This window comes from Dendrobates tinctorius, unplaced genomic scaffold (assembly GCF_039654945.1).
Source record: "Dendrobates tinctorius isolate UK_male_01 unplaced genomic scaffold, ASM3965494v1 ptg000133l, whole genome shotgun sequence".
NCBI lineage: Eukaryota > Metazoa > Chordata > Amphibia > Anura > Dendrobatidae > Dendrobates > Dendrobates tinctorius.
The window spans coordinates 17,155,279-17,173,114 of NW_027361801.1; the positions used below are offsets into that span (position 1 = coordinate 17,155,279).

The window sequence follows — 17,836 nt, forward strand, 5'->3', positions numbered from 1 at the left end:
TTTGTGTCACATAACTCTCTGGTTTAACAGAATAAAAATTTGAAAATTGCAAAATTTTCAAAATTTTCACAAAATTTCCATTTTTTCACAAATAAACGCAAAAATTATCGACCTAAATTTACCAATAACATGAAGCCCAATATGTCATGAAAAAACCTTCTCAGAATCGCTAGGATGCGTTAAAGCGTTCCTGAGTTATTACCTCATAAAGGGACACTGGTCAGAATTGCAAAAAATGGCCATGTCATTAAGGTCAAAATAATAATAAAGTTACTTGGCACTCAACTGAATTGTCCTTTTTAAGTGAAGTTTTTATTTATGTGCAGTCCTACAAAAAGACGTTTCGGCCTACACTTGGCCTCCGTCAGTCCGACTACTGTCTATATAGTATGAACAAACGTTGTAAGTTCCTGCTTCCAAATATGGTGTAGGCATATAGCAGGCTTCCAGCTACCCTTAAGGTGTGCTGTACTGGTAATTCAATTAGATACAATATATTCCATAAGGAAATGAGGAGAGGTTCCCACTGGATTGCTGAAGCAATTTGCCTGTGGAAGATGTCTGTACTGAGACCGGTGTGAAAATATACCTGTAGAAAATGTCTGTACTGAGACCGGTGTGAAAATATACCTGTAGATAAAGGGCTGAACGCGGTATCCGCAGCCGTTTGGATACCGCGGCCAGCCCTGCACATTTGCAGCCTACTTCTATAAGCCCCATATTAGCCTTAGGCTGCCGGTCTCACCTGCACACCTGCAAGCTACTATTATATGCCCCACACGGGCCTTTTGCTACCGGTCTCAGTACAGACATTTTCTACAGACAAGATCTACATTTATCCGAGAAGGCAGATGTTTATTGTAGAGACACATGTTAGAAAGAAACCAGGTAAAAAATGTATTATTACAACAATTTTTCATTCTTGGCCACTATAGAACAGAATTTGATTCAATAGCCCTTGGCGCAGAAAATCATCAAAGCCCTTTAAGAAGCAAAAGGGTAGGATAATAAATAATGTAAGCACCCTGCCCATCTGTAAAATAAAAGTGATTCCAGAAAGTACACAGCTTTCTCTGTTATTAGAGGCTGTGGTTCAGTAGTTACTAAGCAAAGAAAATTCAAGAAAGGAGAAATTCTCTGAAGTCAGCACAAACTGAAACCTCTGTGTTGGGTGGGTAACAGATCTCCGAGACGCACCTATTACATCAGGGCACAGCTACGTCTGATATTTTATGTACTTTTCTATCTGCCTTAGCACAGCAGCTCTTAGAACATGATATCAGGTTCACGCCAAAAAAAACCGTTCCACACTTTGAAATGTATTCAGAATAACATGTCTATTGTTGGTTCTCCAGCAAAGTGTAATGGGATTTTTTACTGCTATGGAAAAGGTTTCAGATCTCTAAGAAGACAACACTTGCCAATCCAGAGAAGGACAAAGTTATTTTGGCCAGGAAGCAAACACAGAAAAATTAATTTGACTAAATATTTACAAAAACTTGCATAGTCACTTAAGACTTTTTTCAATCAGCAGCACATCACTGCGCGAGTCTTGACATTTACCGTGACTCCCAGAAATTCTGTGGAGTTTTAGGATCCCACAACCTTCCACAGCACCCTGCTCATTGTGAAGGAGTGAGCTCTCATGTATTATTGCAAAATCTCACGCTCTGACCTATTAAGAGTATTTCGAGTTTGGACCTTAATTACATGTAGTTTAAAAAATGGCAAATATTTTTTTCTTCTTTTTACATCACAATCTTTATTAAAAAAAATAGTAATCTTAAAATTTTCACACTGGCCACAGGGGCTTTTTTAGATTCATATTTCCTGCTGTTTAAAGAGCTTTCAGCAGGCTCCTATCATCAAGAGACAAGATTACAACACCTCTGTAGGAAGCTGATAACACAGGATTAGTGATGAAAGAACATGCTAATGTTCTTTCAAGTTAATGTGTTCAAGTATCTTGAGCGTGCTCGGATAATATGTTTGAGTCCCTGCGCCTGCAGGTTTTGCAGCTGTTAGACAATCCCAGCATGTGTTGCGGCTATCTAACAAACATGCAATCCCCACATGTATTAGGGGTGTCTATCCACCTCAAAATATGCCGCCATAGAGACTTGACCACATTATTTGAGCACGCCCAAGATACTCGGAAAACACTAGAGTATGCTTGGATGACACGTTATCCGAGCACGTTCTCTCTTCATCACACAGCTGACCCTGCTCCTCTTCCCTTCACAATGAGCTTTGCATAGGCTCATTAGTTTCATTAATATACAAGATCTGGTCAGGGTCTGAACACTGTAACTATGTACATGTGTTGTTTCCTGAAACAACAGGAAGTTAGAGTCTAAAATGCCCCAGTGGCCAGTGTCAAAATTGCAAGCTTTCTAATTTTAAAATACATGTGATATGTAAAAATAAAGCATTGTAAAAAAATGCAATGCAAAAACCTGATTTAAACAAAAGGTTATTTTCTGATGATAGCTTTGTTTTAAGCCTTAAGCTGGAGTCACACATAGTGACTCACCAGCAATCCCGACAATGATATCAGTGTGTCATGATCGCTGGTAAGTCGCTATGTGATCGCTGGTGAGCTGTCAAACAGACAACTTCACCAGCGATCAGCACAGTGACGCCGAGCGCGTGGCGTCACTGTGTACATTAGTTACCAGCGCGCTGATGCAGGGAGCTGGTAACTAAGGTACACATCGGGTATCTAAGGGACGTGCGTCCCTTAGATACCCGATGTGTACGTTAGTTTCCAGCTGATCGCTGGTCTCCCGACCTGTCACACGCAGCGATGCGTCCTGGCCAGCGGGAGACCAGCGACCAAAAAAATGTCCAGGGCTTTCCTACAGCGATCAGCGATACCGGCAGGGGGGCCGGTCACTGATCGCTGTCACACAGTCTCGTGAGATCGCTATAGCAACGCGAGACTACGTCATCAAAGGTCTCGCAAGGCATTACTGGGAACGCTGAGGCCCGGGATGGCAGCGCGGGACGCCGGAAGGTAAAAATACCCCGATTTTTTTTATTTTTTTTAGCATTTTAACATTCTATCTTTTACTATTGATGCCGCATAGGCGGCCTCAATAGTAAAAACCTGGTCACACTTGTCAAACACTATGTTTGACGAGTGTGACCAACCTGTCAATCACTTTCCAAGCGATGTTTCAAATCGCTTGGAAAGTGCTTGAATATCGCACGCGAAAATCGCGGCAAAATCTCGATCATAATCGCGGTGAAATCGCGCGGAAAAAAAACACGCGATTTCTGGGAAGGAGTCCGGTTTTTAGTGAGCATTTTAAAACACTACGTGGGCACATAGCCTTAAACTTACTTTCATGGTATGGGTTAAAAAATGTTCTATGAAGCTCTGTTTTGTCAAAATTATGGAAATGGTTCTTTTATTCATTTAGATATTGATTAAAGTCTTACCTTTCAAATGGGTGTACTCAAAACTGATGAGCACTGTGTATATACAGTGTATATATATATATATATATATATATATATATTCAATGACAAAGACAATATATTTAGGCAAATTATTTCTTTCTTTCTGTTTGATTATCCATTTTAGATACATAGTCATGCATTACAGATGTTGGAAATAATGAAAACTTTGTAACAAAAATATCCTTTTATGCTTTGTTATTTCACTAGGGTAACATAATAATGAATTTCTTAGCATTGACTGCTTACTAGCATTTGTTTATAGTCGCTTACAAACTTTTAGACTTGACACTTTACAAGTTTGCTTAAATCATGACTTTAATTGGCCCTTTGTCATTACGAGACAGACACCAAAGTTATTCTCAAAACACTGGAAGATAAATCAAAGTTTTTAAAAAAATGACTAAAAGACAAACACATATGGTAAGCCTGGTGTTTAAGAAAGGAACAAGAAAAAGGTTATGTGGGGTCAAAAAGAAAAAAAAATTGTTTGCAACAGTATTACTTGGTAATGTAACTCTTTATGTCAGCAGCTGGACACAGACCACAGGGTGGTAGCTAAATTCTCATGACATCCAGGGCGAAGCGCCAAACCCAAGATCATCACTTTCAAAGTCACTTTCACCATAAGTATCAAAATAATATAAAGTAAAAAAAATCCAGTAATTAAGTAGTGTTTATGTAACAGTGAAGCAAACGGCACTTGAAGCATATAAACAACAACAATAACTCCACAAATAATATTACACAATGGATTGAATACTAAAGATCATTGCGGAATGCAACATTTCACTGCATTTTTGCAACTGATGCATGACGCCACAGTGTTGTTGGGTGTTGAATGGTGATGAAAGATCACAGGGGTGATTCATCAAAGTTCTTAAACTAGAACACTGGGGTAAAACATTCTGAAAAGTTGCAACATTTTTGTATAACATATGGTTGTAGAACATGGGCGTACTCCGGATCAAAACTAGGGGGGGGGGCAAGCCATGGTCGTTCAGGTTGTAAAATTTTAGAACGAAAAAGGCTAATGAAACTGCTCCATACACTATAATAATCCCCATACCTGTAGATACATAATCACCAGCCCCAGCCCACTAAGCCCAGCACCTGTATATACATCAAATCCAGCCGCAACCCACTGAGCCCAGCACCTATATATGCATCATCACCAGCCCCAGCCCACTGAACCCAGCACCTGTATATACATCATCACCAGCCCCAGCCCACTGAGCCCAGCACCTGTATATACATCATCACCAGCCCCAACCCACTGAGCCCAGCACCTGTATGTGTATCATCACTAAGCCCAGCACCTGTATATACATCATCACCAGCCCCAGCCCACTAAGTCCAGCACCTGTATATACATCATAACTAGCCCCAGCTCACTGAGCCCAGCACCTGTATATACATCACCAGCCCCAGCCCATTGAGCCCTGCACCACCTGTATATATATATATATATATATATATATCATCACCAGATCCAGCCCCAGCCCACTAAACCCAGCACCACCTGTATATACATCAGCCCAGCCACAGCCAGCCCCTGTATATACATTAGCCCAGCCAGCTCCCAGCCCCTGTATATACATCACCCACAGCCAGCCCCCTGCCCCTGTATATACATCACCCACAGCCAGCCCCCTGCCCCTGTATATACATCAGCCCAGCCAGTACTCACTCACTCAGACCCGGCATGACGTCACTGACTGAATAGAACAACGATTTCCTCAGGAGCGCGCAGGTACTAGGAGCTCCTCTGGATGCCTAACCTGATACGTTCAGCGGTACGCTGCAGCCAGGGGTGGGAGACTGAGAGAGCAGAGTGCTCTCTCTACGCCCACAGAGAACATCCTGACGTTCAACGTCAGGCGTTCTTAACCCCTATGTGCAGGGCACCCGGCCACTGACTCACTTATGCTTGCCAGCGGCAGGAAAAACAAGTGGCCTCATCATGATAGGTGCGTGCCCCTGCTTCTAGTTGGGGCAGTTGCCCCCCCCTGCCCCACGGTGGGTACACCCATGTTGTGGAAAAAGGACTGCAACTTTTGGCATTTTCACACCAGTTTAAAGCAAGTATGCCAAACTAGGCAGAGCTGGGAAAATGTTGGGGCAGTACATGGCATAACAGGGCCGAAACGAGCGGTAGGCACCCTCCTCCTGGGGCGCTACCTCCTGCCTCCCCTTGGGGGGGCACATTTTGGAGGGGAAAAGTGAAATTAATGAATGCCGGTGGCTACACGGCACCTTCCTCTGTCCAAAGGTATTCAGTACAGTGACAGCTGGGGTGCACTCATAGTGTGCAGTGTCCCTCACTGACATCACTCACCCCGTTCTCTGCCTTCGCACCGGCCATCGCTCCCTCCCCGCACTCAAATGTATTTGCATCTGTATTGATTTGAATAGTGGGCAGAAGTGGAGTACCCAGCCGCGGCCATTATGCAGTTGACAGAGTTGAGCTGTGCATCTCTGTAACTGGTCAGTTCAAGACGCTGACAACAATGAAAACAGTTGATTGGCAAGGGTTCTAGGTGACACACCTCCACTGATCAGTCATTGATGACCTATCCTAAGGATGGACCATCAAAGTTAAAGTAGTAGACAACCTCTTTAAGTCCTGGGTTATACATATTTAGGTCATGTAGGGAGCAGTCAGCAATTTAACATGGAAACCAAAACTTTTCTTCTAGCCATATGACCACAGAAAACATCTTACCTGGTATAAAGCGCAGCTGATTTCTTATTCTTAATCCACTCTTTCCTGATCCATCCTCACACTCATCTTCATCATCACAGTCACCACTCTGCAAATCTTCCTCATCTACAATTTTTCCCATGTTTTTCCTTCGTTGCGTTGACATTCCCTTTAAAAGCTAAAGACAAATCACACATAAGTAAAATCATACATCGCAACAGTACAAAGCATAGTAATCAGAAAGCACTACATATCAAAGCCGAATTCCACATGAACTGTATGTCCCATAAATTCCAATAAATGATTAGTGACCAATGTTGTGATTTATGGCTTTATAAGAATAAAAGAACCAAGCTTACTCTATAGCACAAAGGACACCACACTACACCCCATCTCTTCCTCTTGCAGATTTGTATAAAGTAATGAACGCAGTACATAGGACTGCAATGTTGTACCAAGCCAATAATTTCTGCCTCAATGTCCAAGTACAGAATCACGAAAGGACTCGCTCAAGGTCAGGAAACAGCTGTCTCCAGGATTAGATCTGGACTCTTCAGGACAAGTGCCATAACTTTGAAATGTAAGTGGCTTCAGTCATCAAACCAACGTTCAAAAGGGAATATACATTGTAATGTGACAGTGGCCAACTCTCTAGTGGTCTAAAGCAAGAACAGCATAAACAAGAGATAGAGTGGTTGGAAATAGCTACAGCACTTTGCAGGACTCTTGAACTTCAAGGGTTGGACGTAATTCAGTCTAGAAGTCGAGATGGAGGAGGTGCCAGTGGTTCACATGACATAGATTCCACTTTTGGCTGTTACAAACCGTGACCATGAAGATCAAACATGGGTTATATGAAAGGATAATCACAGTGTTGGTATCTAAAGAATGACTTCACATTTGTAGCTGGCGCATCCCTGTCTTTTAGTTTCCGTCTTTGAATAAGAGATGCTCACACGAGATGTGAAAAAAACAAATATTATCTACGCAGGTATTCTTGTCTATCTCTATGTAATATAGTCTTGTGGTCTTCTGACGGGCAGGGTATCTCCGCTGACAAACATACACACTTTAGTAAAGTCACAGTAGAGGAAGAATTTCTGTACATGCAATTAGGGTTAAGGCCCCGTCACACATAGCGATCTCGCTAGCGAGATCGCTGCTGAGTCACAAGTTTTGTGACACAACAGCGATCTCACCAGCGAGATCGCTGTGTGTGACTGCGATCAGCGACCGGCCCTCCTGCCGGTATCGCTGATCGCTCTGGGAAACCTCTGGACTTTTCTTTGGTCGCTGGTCCCCACTGGCCAGCACGCATCGCTGCGTGTGACAGGCGGGAGACCAGCGATCTGCTGGTAACTAAAGTACACATCGGGTATCCAAGGAACGGGCGTCCCTTAGATACCCGATGTGTACGTTAGTTACCAGCGCGCTGATGCAGGGAGCTTCTAACTAACATACACATCGGGTATCTAAGGGACGCACGTCCCTTGGATACCCGATGTGTACGTTAGTTACCAGCTCCCTGCATCAGCGCGCTGGTAACTAACGAACACAGTGACGCCGCGCGCTCGGCGTCGCTGTGCTGATCGCTGGTGAAGCTGTCTGTTTGACAGCTCACCAGCGATCATGTAGCGATTCACCAGCGATCCTGACACGTTGATATCATTGTCGGGATCGCTGGTGAGTCGCTATGTGGGACGGGGCCCTTACCAGCTTGAGGTATTTTTTTCTGGACAGCTTATCGAAAAATCACAGACAGACAATATTTTTTACAAACACATTGGAAAACCATAATAAATCATGATTATCAGTGATCCATGTCAACAGCCCATAGTGGTTCAAATAGGAAGACATCAGCTGCATTCACTATGAACTGTACAATGATGACAATTACATTCAAAATAATCAATATACGTTTTTTCAGCTTCAAAAAAATTACAGACGCCTCAAATTTTTTTGTTATGGACAGGACAAAAAAGTGGCCTATTTTTACGGACTGTCCTGGAATTTCTGGATGTTTGGCAACTCTGCCTTTCTATAGGAAAGTCACAGTAGAGGAATAATTCTGCATGTGTAGCCATTTATTTTGACTTTTGACTTTTTTTCTGGACAACTTATCAAAAATAATTTTTTGTGGACACATTAGAAACCATTAGAAATCATTCTGAATATAAGTGATCCATGTTTACAGACTATAATTTTGATATGAAGACATTGGCAGATTTCATTGTAAATTGTAAAATAATGATAATTCGAGTCACAATAATCTGTATAAGTTTCTTCAGCCTCAAAAACAATTAGAGATAACTGAATTTTTTTTTACAAACAGGGAAAACAGTGCACAATTTTTACGGACTGTCTGGGAATTTTTGAACAGGTGGCAACCCTGCATACAATGCACCAAATTAATAAATTAGTGTAACTCTTGCTGGGCTCATAAAATGCACATATAATATAAGGATTACATAGACATTCTGACAGATATTTAAAGAAAGTACACCAGCCTCCTCAAATCTAAAACTGGCCATGTGTATGCACAGCTATTTTTCCTGAATTCTACAAATATATGAACACAAATCCCACAAACGTTCAGCTCGGCCGAGCTTTCATGTGTTTTCAATGGGGAGAGACTTCTGCTGCCAGACTCCTTTGGCGGTGGCTTATCTCCAAGACAGCAAAAGGAACACATTAGATGTCAATCCCATCTTGCCAAAATCGGCGGTTTCAATCTACTTTTATCTAAAGTGTGAAGCTTTAAGAAATCTATTTAACATTGCATGCAGTTGGTTCTTGAAATCTGATGGCAGATCTGCTTTATTGATTTCAGCCCAGATGAGACCAGATGATTTACGCATGACCGGTTGAACTCTACCCTGACAGCAGATGTTGGGGGAAAAGAAGGGTGGGACATTTTATATTTTAACATTTCTGATCATCCTGCTCTCAGTGGAAAGTTGTGCTAGGTAAGGAAGATGCTCTATGACACAGAGATCATGGCGGACAACATGGACCAAATGGCACAGCAGGTGGAACTTGGAACAGCAAGGACTAGGAATAGATACTATTAACAATGAATTTTGAACATGAAGGTTAGCCAAAAAGCATTGTAGCCCCGATTTGGCCATGAAGAAACAATTTCTCATAAGTATGCCAAATAATGTAATATGTAAACATTTTAAGCCATTATCTCTTAAAATGATTATATGAAACTCTGGGATTCTATGTATCCTGGGGAGCAGTACCCCTAAAACCAGCAACAGCGAGAGAAGACATGATGCCATTTTTTAAGCGTTCCCTCATAATACAAAGGTTTGGAATTACTTATAAGAAATTTAGTACAAATACTGACCAATCGTTTGTTATTCACTAAAGCTAAAATAAGTCCTGCTTGTTTAGTGTCCATGTTTCATCAGCATTTTTTGTGCTGCACAAACTAAAATTGAAACGCAAAGTCAGTGGAAAGAGGAAAAAAAAATGTATACATGGACAGTAAATCACAAAAACACAAAATTTCACATTTGATAACTATACAGCCAGTTGTCCCTGGTTTAAGGAGAGGGGCCAGAAGACTGCAGCATCTGATTTCAAGTACTCCTGCACTGATTACAAGCACGTCTCCTTCATATTAAAAGATGCAGGTTTCTGTTAGCAGTGCAGGGGTTAAACTGTTCAGCTGTTCAATATTTGCCACTCCCCTCTGCTATATATACTCTCCTCTGGCAATCTGGATTGCCAGTGTTATGCCTGGTGTGGAGTGGAGGAGTCGGTTGTTGGTAGAGGCTTTTGGAGTATTTTTCTGTGACTGCTGCTTGGACTTTTTGGCTGTTTGCAAATCCCCCTTCTTGCCCTTTTTGGCTTATATTCCTTTTCTCTCCAGTGTTCTCTGCTATCTGTGAGTCCTTACTTGTATCTCTGGTAGTTTTCCTTTTTCCCGTATGTCCTTCCTTGTTTGTCTGTTTTTTTTATATTCATACACTATTACCCCCCACTTTCATGAGTGGGGGAGTGAGACAGATATAGGGCTGATTCAAGAGTTCAGCAAGGTACGTGGCCCTGACGTCTTCACCATCTGAAGTAATCCAGGGAGACAGGATAGCTAGGGCACGCCTAGCGTTAGGGACAGGTAAGGAGTCCCTGACCCAGGGTAATCTGACAACAGTGTTGTGATACCAGTATTAAAAAGTGGAGCTTCACATTAATAAAAAAAAACAACTTCACCTTTATTATTTCTTTACAAAGAATTTGTATGCAGCATTGCTTCTGTCTTGTAAAAAAAAGCCATGGCTTTTACAAGCATTTTTGCAGCTTAATTAGATGCACATGCATTCATTTTTTACCCAAATGCATCATGCTTTTGATATGTCATGTATTTTCCAGTGGGTTTTCTACAAGGAGAAAAAACTGTATTCAAAATAAATTTCCTACCCAGAGAATTACCGTATATACTCGTGTATAAGCCGAGATTTTCAGCCCATTTTTTTGGGCTGAAAGTCCCCCTCTCGGCTTATAAGCGAGTCATATACCGGGGGGATCGGCGGTGTCAGAGATCATACTCACCCCTTCCTGGCTAGTCTCTGCAGCCCCCCTGCTTGTTCCATGTTCTCGGCGCCCCTGCTCTTCCTGCTTCAGCGGTCACGTGGTACCATTCATTACAGTCATGAATATGCGCATATACATGAGTTTAATGAGCAGTACCACGTGACCGCTGAAGCAGGAAGAGCAGCGGCACCGAGAACATGGAACAAGCAGGGGGGCTGCGCTGCAGAGACGAGCCAGGAGGGGGTGAGTATGAACGGGGGGAGCTATATTCACCTGTCCCGTTCCACCGCTGCTCTGCTGTCTTGCATCCTCTGAAATGACATTCAGGTCAGAGGGCGCGATGACGTAGTTAGTACGCGCCCTCTGCCTGAACAGTCACTGCAGAGCCGGCAATGCAGGGGGCAGCGACAGAGGTGAACATAGTTTTGTTTTTTGTTTTTTTTGTAACGGAGGCAGCGGCAGCAGCAGCAACATGATAGGGCCACTCACTGTCCTCATTATCTGGGGCCACTCACTGTGCAGCAAAACTGGGGCCACTCACTGTACAGCATTATCTGGGGCCACTCACTGTGCAGCATTATCTGGGACCACTCACTGTGCAGCATTATCTGGGACCACTCACTGTACAGCAAAACTGGGGCCACTCACTGTGCAGCATTATCTGGGGCCACTCACTGTGCAGCATTATCTAGGGCCACACACTGTGCAGCATTATCTGGGGCCACTCACTGTCCTCATTACCTGGGGCCACTCACTTTGCAGCATTATCTGGGGCCACTCACTGTGCAGCAAAACTGGGGTCACTCACTGTGCAGCATTATCTGGGGCCACTCACTGTGCAGCATAACTGGGGCCACTCACTATGCACCCTAGGCTTATACGCAAGTCAATAAGTTTTCCCAGTTTTTGTGACAAAATTAGGGGGTCGGCTTATACACGGGTCGGCTTATACACGAGTATGTATGGTAAGTATTTTGAAGAAAAAAAATCCAGAAACTCAAACAATGCACCAAAAATGTGATATAAAAAAAACCCTAAAAATACACATTATAATTTCATATTTTTCTATTGACAGCCAATATTTGGTAACAGCAAAAAAAAAGTCTGCTAAGCCAACTTTAAAGAGGACCTGCCACTAGGTCAAAAGTGTCCAGTTTTTGCCCTCATTTTATTCTTGCTGATCCCCTGAGTAATCAACTTTTTATTATTTTATTATTTAAATCCACTGAATAGCTACAGAGATATGGGAATTTTTATTTAATGTAAAATTTATGGCTTTTACTAAGAGGGTGTGACTTAAAGATCCTCTGGGGCATGTCTTTAGACTGCTCTAGATTATAACTCTGTGGACAACACTCAATTGGTAAAGACCATAAGCATTAGCACAAAATAAAAAAGCTCATATCTCTGGACAAGTATGGGGGATTTAAAAAACAAAACCAGAATAATTAGGTGTGCAGTAAGAATAAAATAAGAGCAAAAACTGGCCACTTTTGACCTGGTCACAGATCCTTTTTAAGGTGCATTATTTAGCTATTGAGATGATCCTTCTAGTTTGGTGTACGTACCATCTTATAGCTGTGCCAGAGCAATGAAGTACTTGTTTTTCATTCACAACCAGTTTCATTCTCACATCATGTGTTCTTTAAAGTTCCCTTCTTTATTATTGCAAGACAGTCTTTCAAGCTCAGTCCAAATATGCATGGAACGAATCGAAAGAAAATATTTCTAAGAATTGTTTTAGAAACAAAGTAGAGAAAGTGTCCAACAGGGGAGAAAAACAATTCCTAAATTGTCATTAAATTAAATACTTCTGAGAAATTCCTCACTGAGGAACTGGGAAACTGGAAGCTTCCCAGTGTTCATATTCACTGATTCACATGAATCAGTAGAAATTTGCACTTTATATTTATTTGCTGTGAAAACTAAACAAACAGCCTGTTATTTTAATGTCTTTGGCATCTGTAGTTTCTTTATGGTGGTTTCACCTCTTAGCACTTTTGCTGAGGGGATTTTATGATGTTTTCTTCACAATTTATCTTTTGACAAAAAAACTACTAACAGACAATAGGTTAAACATCAATAATGAAGTTCAATTTGCAATAGAACAATGCTTTTTTTGTGGTGCGGTAAGTATTTTTTTTAAACTGCAGATGCGTTTTTTTGGGATAGGGGTTAGTTAGATTTTTCATCAAACCGTAGCATGCTTATTATCGAGTTCTTCCCATATGCTTTTTTATGGGAAAGAAAAAACACCTAAAATTTAATTTATAATGTCTGTATAAAAAAAAAAATACAATGAAATCCTCGAAAAAAAACAAAACAAAATTCATGGCATGTTTTTTACAAGTAAAATTCATTGCAAAAAATGATGTGTGATTTAGGGATGAGCGAACATGCTCGGTGATACTAGGATATCACTCGAGTATCTGGGTGCTCGGATGTGCTCGTTACTCGGCGAGCATTAGCCGGAGCTGAATTTCAAACTCGAATTTCCACCTCGAATGTTTGGCACCTGTTACACAGCCAATAAGCATGCAAGGATTTCCTGAACATCACTGTAATGTCGTAGCCATCTTGGTAGTGGCATATACCATGCTTGGCGCACATGCTCAACTTGGTAGTTCAGCAGTTTCTGAAAGTCTAATCAGCTTTGCAAAAGCTTCTGGTCAAGGTACGCTGTGTCAGCACCCATTTCCACATATCGACTAAAGCTGCTGCCCCTCTGACAGTGCTGCAGCAGTGCATGCAAGTGCCAGCTCACCTACTGATGTGTGATGTGACCTCACACTGGAACTCCACACTGCACATTCTGGCAAGTGTGTAATACCAGCTCCAACATGCCCATCAGTATTCTGGCCAGCCTCCACATATAACAACTGAAGAGTGGGCATGAATGTCTGGCATTTGTGCAGTTCTCCAAGACTTTGAGGACTGCACAAAGATGGTGAGCAGCAGTGATGCCATCATCAGTGCATCGATCCCGCTTCTGTGTCAATTTAAACAGTCACTGCTGGCAATTAAACATGAAGCTTTGCAAGCAGACCAAGTGGAGGCAAAGAAAGACATGAGATAGTAAGATACTACTCAGCCTCATCTTATTTGCTCAGGGCAGATTGGGTAAAAAGGAGGAGATAGAGGCTGAAGAGGAGGAACAGGTGCAGGCAGATAGTGCAAAAGAGCCTAGTATCCACACAAGCTTCACCCTGTGGATATGCTGAGTACGGGAATGAGGAGGAAGAGATGGAGGAGATGAAGAGTAGTCATCATGGTGGAGACAGGGAAGTGTTGGCTGCAGGGACCTTGGCACATAAAGCAGACTTTATGTATTGCTACCTTTACTGTGACCCTCATGTTACATTCTTCTTGGCCAAAAATGAGTACTGGCTGTGGACACAGCTAGACCCACGCTACAAGGAGAACTTAGTATTTCTTCTTCCTGAGACGCAGAGGTCTAGTAAAATGGTGCTATAACAGAAGGCCATTGTGGATAATATGTTGAAATAATTCCCATCAGACAACGCTAGCGGCAGGGGGAAGCTTCCATTCCCAACCAAGGAAGAGAGGCCATGGGGACATACACCAGGTACAGCAGAGGCAGGGGTACACAGTCAAATGCCTGGTACAATTTCATGACACCCTTCCACCATCCATGCCCTGATGACCAGGTATTTTTTTACAAGGAGGGAAAAGTTTTAAAGATGGTCGAGCAATACCTGGCCGACAAATCCAGCATACTCCCTAATTCTTCTGCAACCTTAAGCTATTGGGTCTCAAATCTGGACACCTGGCATGAGCATTTTAGTGCTCGCTCATCTCTAGTGTGATGTCTTGCATATACAGTTCATAGAGGCCTGAGTAATTCCAGTCTCTATAAAGCACATGTTCAGAAGGAGAAACAGCATGGAGAACATTATACAGCAGTACTGAGCAGTGTAGCAATGAATCCAGCACCAAAATTAGATAAACATCTATTAGAAAGCATTACTGTCCATGTTTTTCTCTCAATCTGCTCTTATCTCCTTCCCCCCTCTCTCTGGCAACGTAGACGTCAATAGACAGCTGTTATCTGATCGCTCAGAGAGTCTTGCTTTTGAGTTTCTTTATCAGTTTTTCAGAGTTTTTTGTTTCTGTTAATATATAGTAAAAGTTTATCATTGTCGGTTTGCTTTGCTGATTAATGGAAAGATTGTTGAAAAAAAAAACAGTTATAACATCATGCTTTGAACCATACACATACAAGACTAATAAAGCTCAAAAACAGCTTAAAGAGTTTGTCCTCTACTTTAACATTGATGACCCATTCTCAGGATAGGTCTTCAATGTCTTATTGGTGGGTGTGAGACACCAGGCGCCTTCGTCGACTATCTGTTCCTGGTGTCAGCAGCAGCCAGAACAGCTCAGTTGAGGAGCTGCACAGCTTTGTTGACTAAATCGTGGTCACAGCCAGGTTCTGCACATCCACCTGCTAATTATTTTAATATGGGCTGGATGTGCAGCACCCGGCTGTAACCGCTATACAGTGGGCAGGGTTGTGCTGTGCAGCTCTGTAACTGAGCAGGTACAGTTGCCGCTGACACTGGGATCAGCTGATCAGAGGGGGTCAGTGTGTTGCACTCCCATAGATCAAACATTGATAACCTATCGTAAGGATTGGACATCAGTGTTAAAGTAGAAGACAGCGCCTTTAAACATAAACTCTAGTAGTGGCCATTAATTCAGACTGCAGTGTATTTGTACTTTGCTGTTATACTGTATTTGCGGCTTACCGGCTGAAATCTCAGCCCGACCAGCGTCTTACTGATCTGGACTAATGAACCCTAAGATGCTGAGAATTCGGATGCTACATCACATCTTCTGATCCAATATCTTAGCCGATCTGCCATTGAATTGCTTACTCTCATAAATCATTGAAATATCGTGCCGTAAAAGAACACTGTGACCCATTGTCCAAAGGAGGAAAAATGTTATATCTGGACCGTATTTTCTACATTTGAAACTGTAAACCCCATTCTGGCAGGTTTCCTTCCAGAAATAGCTCACTCCTCTACAATATATATTTATTCTGTTCATTCCTTATATGAAATAGCAAATATATTTCCTAAAATGTCCTGACATCATTGTGAAAACATTAGAAAAGGAAATGGTCAGAGATTGGTAAACTTGAGATTTATTACATTTCTGGGGGCTTCTTAGATTGTGTCTGCTATATTTGCCTTGCCGTGGCAATACTCCACGTGTCAGCAGAATGCTGAAACCATCTATATATATATATATATATATATATATATATATATATATATATATATATATATATATATATATATATATATATATAAACGCCTTATCATGTCTGTCTGTAACCGAAATCCCGCTGCGCTGACTGGTCGCGGCCGCCAGGCCGCAACCAGTCAGCAACAGGCGCAGTGCGCAGGCGCAGTCAGCAATTAGCAGGACGCACGCCACCGCTACCGTGCAATCAGGAGATCAGCGGCGATGGGTGCCGCGGGTCATCTCCGGGCGCACGGGCGTCAGCGGCGACGCAGCCGGAGATGCCCGCCGCTAGCCGGTACCAAAGGTCCGGAGAAGAGACTCCTTCGGACCCTCGGTACCATAAACGTGTAAAAAATAGAATTATAATAAAAAATAGTGATCTACTCACCTTCCAACGGCCCCCAGAATCTGTCCCTCCTCTCCACGCTGCCGGCATCTTCCGTTCCCAGTACTGCTTTGCGCGAAATACCGCTGATGACGTCGCGCTCTCGCGAGAGGACGTCAGCAGCTGTCTTTGGCGCAAAGCAGTACTGGGAACGGAAGATGCCGGCAGCGTGGAGAGGAGGGAAAGATTCGGGGGGCCATCAGATGGCAAGTATATCACATTTTTTATTTTAATCTGCCTCTGGCCATATTCTAGAGTACCTGATGCTTTAGAATCGGACCAGCAGCTAGTTAACCATAATTTACCTGATCCTACCTACCTCAACCTGGAGAGATGTTATCTATAAATATGAGCGAACCCGAACAGTAAAGTTTGGTGTCCGTACCGAACACCTATAGTTTGTGCACAGACACCGAACACGGACTTCACCAGGAAGTCTGTGTTACTGTTTGGTTGCCTGAATACTGGGTGTTTGTCGCACTGTCATGTGCATGGCAACGCAGCAAACACCACTTCTGATCGGCGGTGAAATCATCCCCGCCAGTCAGAGAGCCGCTGTTCTTACGCTGTCAAAAGACAGCGTGAGTGCTCAGCTGTGATCGGTGGTATAAAGTTTACCTCCGGTCACTGGTGTCAGCTGATGGAACTACTGATCCCATCATCTGACACCTGCTGCCGCTAATTACAGTGAGAGCAGGAGCTGTGGATGGGAGTATTCGTCAGTCATTCCTGCGCTGTAAATAAATAATTTAAAAAAAAATGGCGTGGGTTCCCCTGTATTTTTGCTAACCAGACAGGCATAACTCACAGCTGGGGGCTGCAACCCTTAGCTGTCAGCTTCAGCAAGGCTAGTTATCAAGAACAAAGGGTTCCCAAGCTGTTATTTTAATTATATAAATAAATAATTTAAAAAATGGCATGGGGTCCCCCAATTTTTGACAACCAGCCTGCTAAAGCTTATAGCTGGGGGCAGGTATTCTCAGGCTGTCAAGGGGCCATGGATATTGGCCCCCCCAGCCTAAAAATAGCAGCTTGCAGCTGCCCAGAAAAGGCACATCTATTAGATGTGCCAATTCTAGTGCTTTGCCTGTCTCTTCCCACTTGCCCTGTAGAGGTGAAAAGTGGGGTGATAGTTGGGGAGGTTGATATCACCTTTGTATTGTCAGGTGACATCAAGGCCCAAGGTTAGTAATGGAGAGGCGTCAATAAGACACCTATCCATTACTAATCCCATAGTCACATTGTAAGAAAACACAGACACCCAGAAAAAAGTCCTTTAATTGAAAGAATGACACAGACTCCTTTAATAATTTTAATTAGACCATACTTACGAACTTGCCGAATATAACCGGAGCCCTCGATCTCCTGTAGTAAAACTAAAATAAAAAACAGCAATATACCATACCTGTCCGTCGCTCTGTCCCACACTGTAATCCATGTCTGGGGGATTAATAGTTTTGAACCTGGAT

The 17,836-nt window shown here is 42.6% G+C and overlaps 1 protein-coding gene across 2 annotated transcripts in view; it reads right to left on the minus strand.

Annotated features, from left to right (window-relative positions):
* The window catches only part of GPC3 (glypican 3), a 968,057-nt gene that overhangs the window by 282,150 nt on the left and 668,071 nt on the right, over nt 1–17,836 (minus strand). For both annotated transcript variants that reach the window (XM_073543506.1, XM_073543505.1), the window contains one exon: nt 6,188–6,344. In XM_073543506.1, coding sequence (XP_073399607.1) covers nt 6,188–6,344 — 157 coding nt within the window. The remainder of the gene's footprint in view (nt 1–6,187; nt 6,345–17,836) is intronic.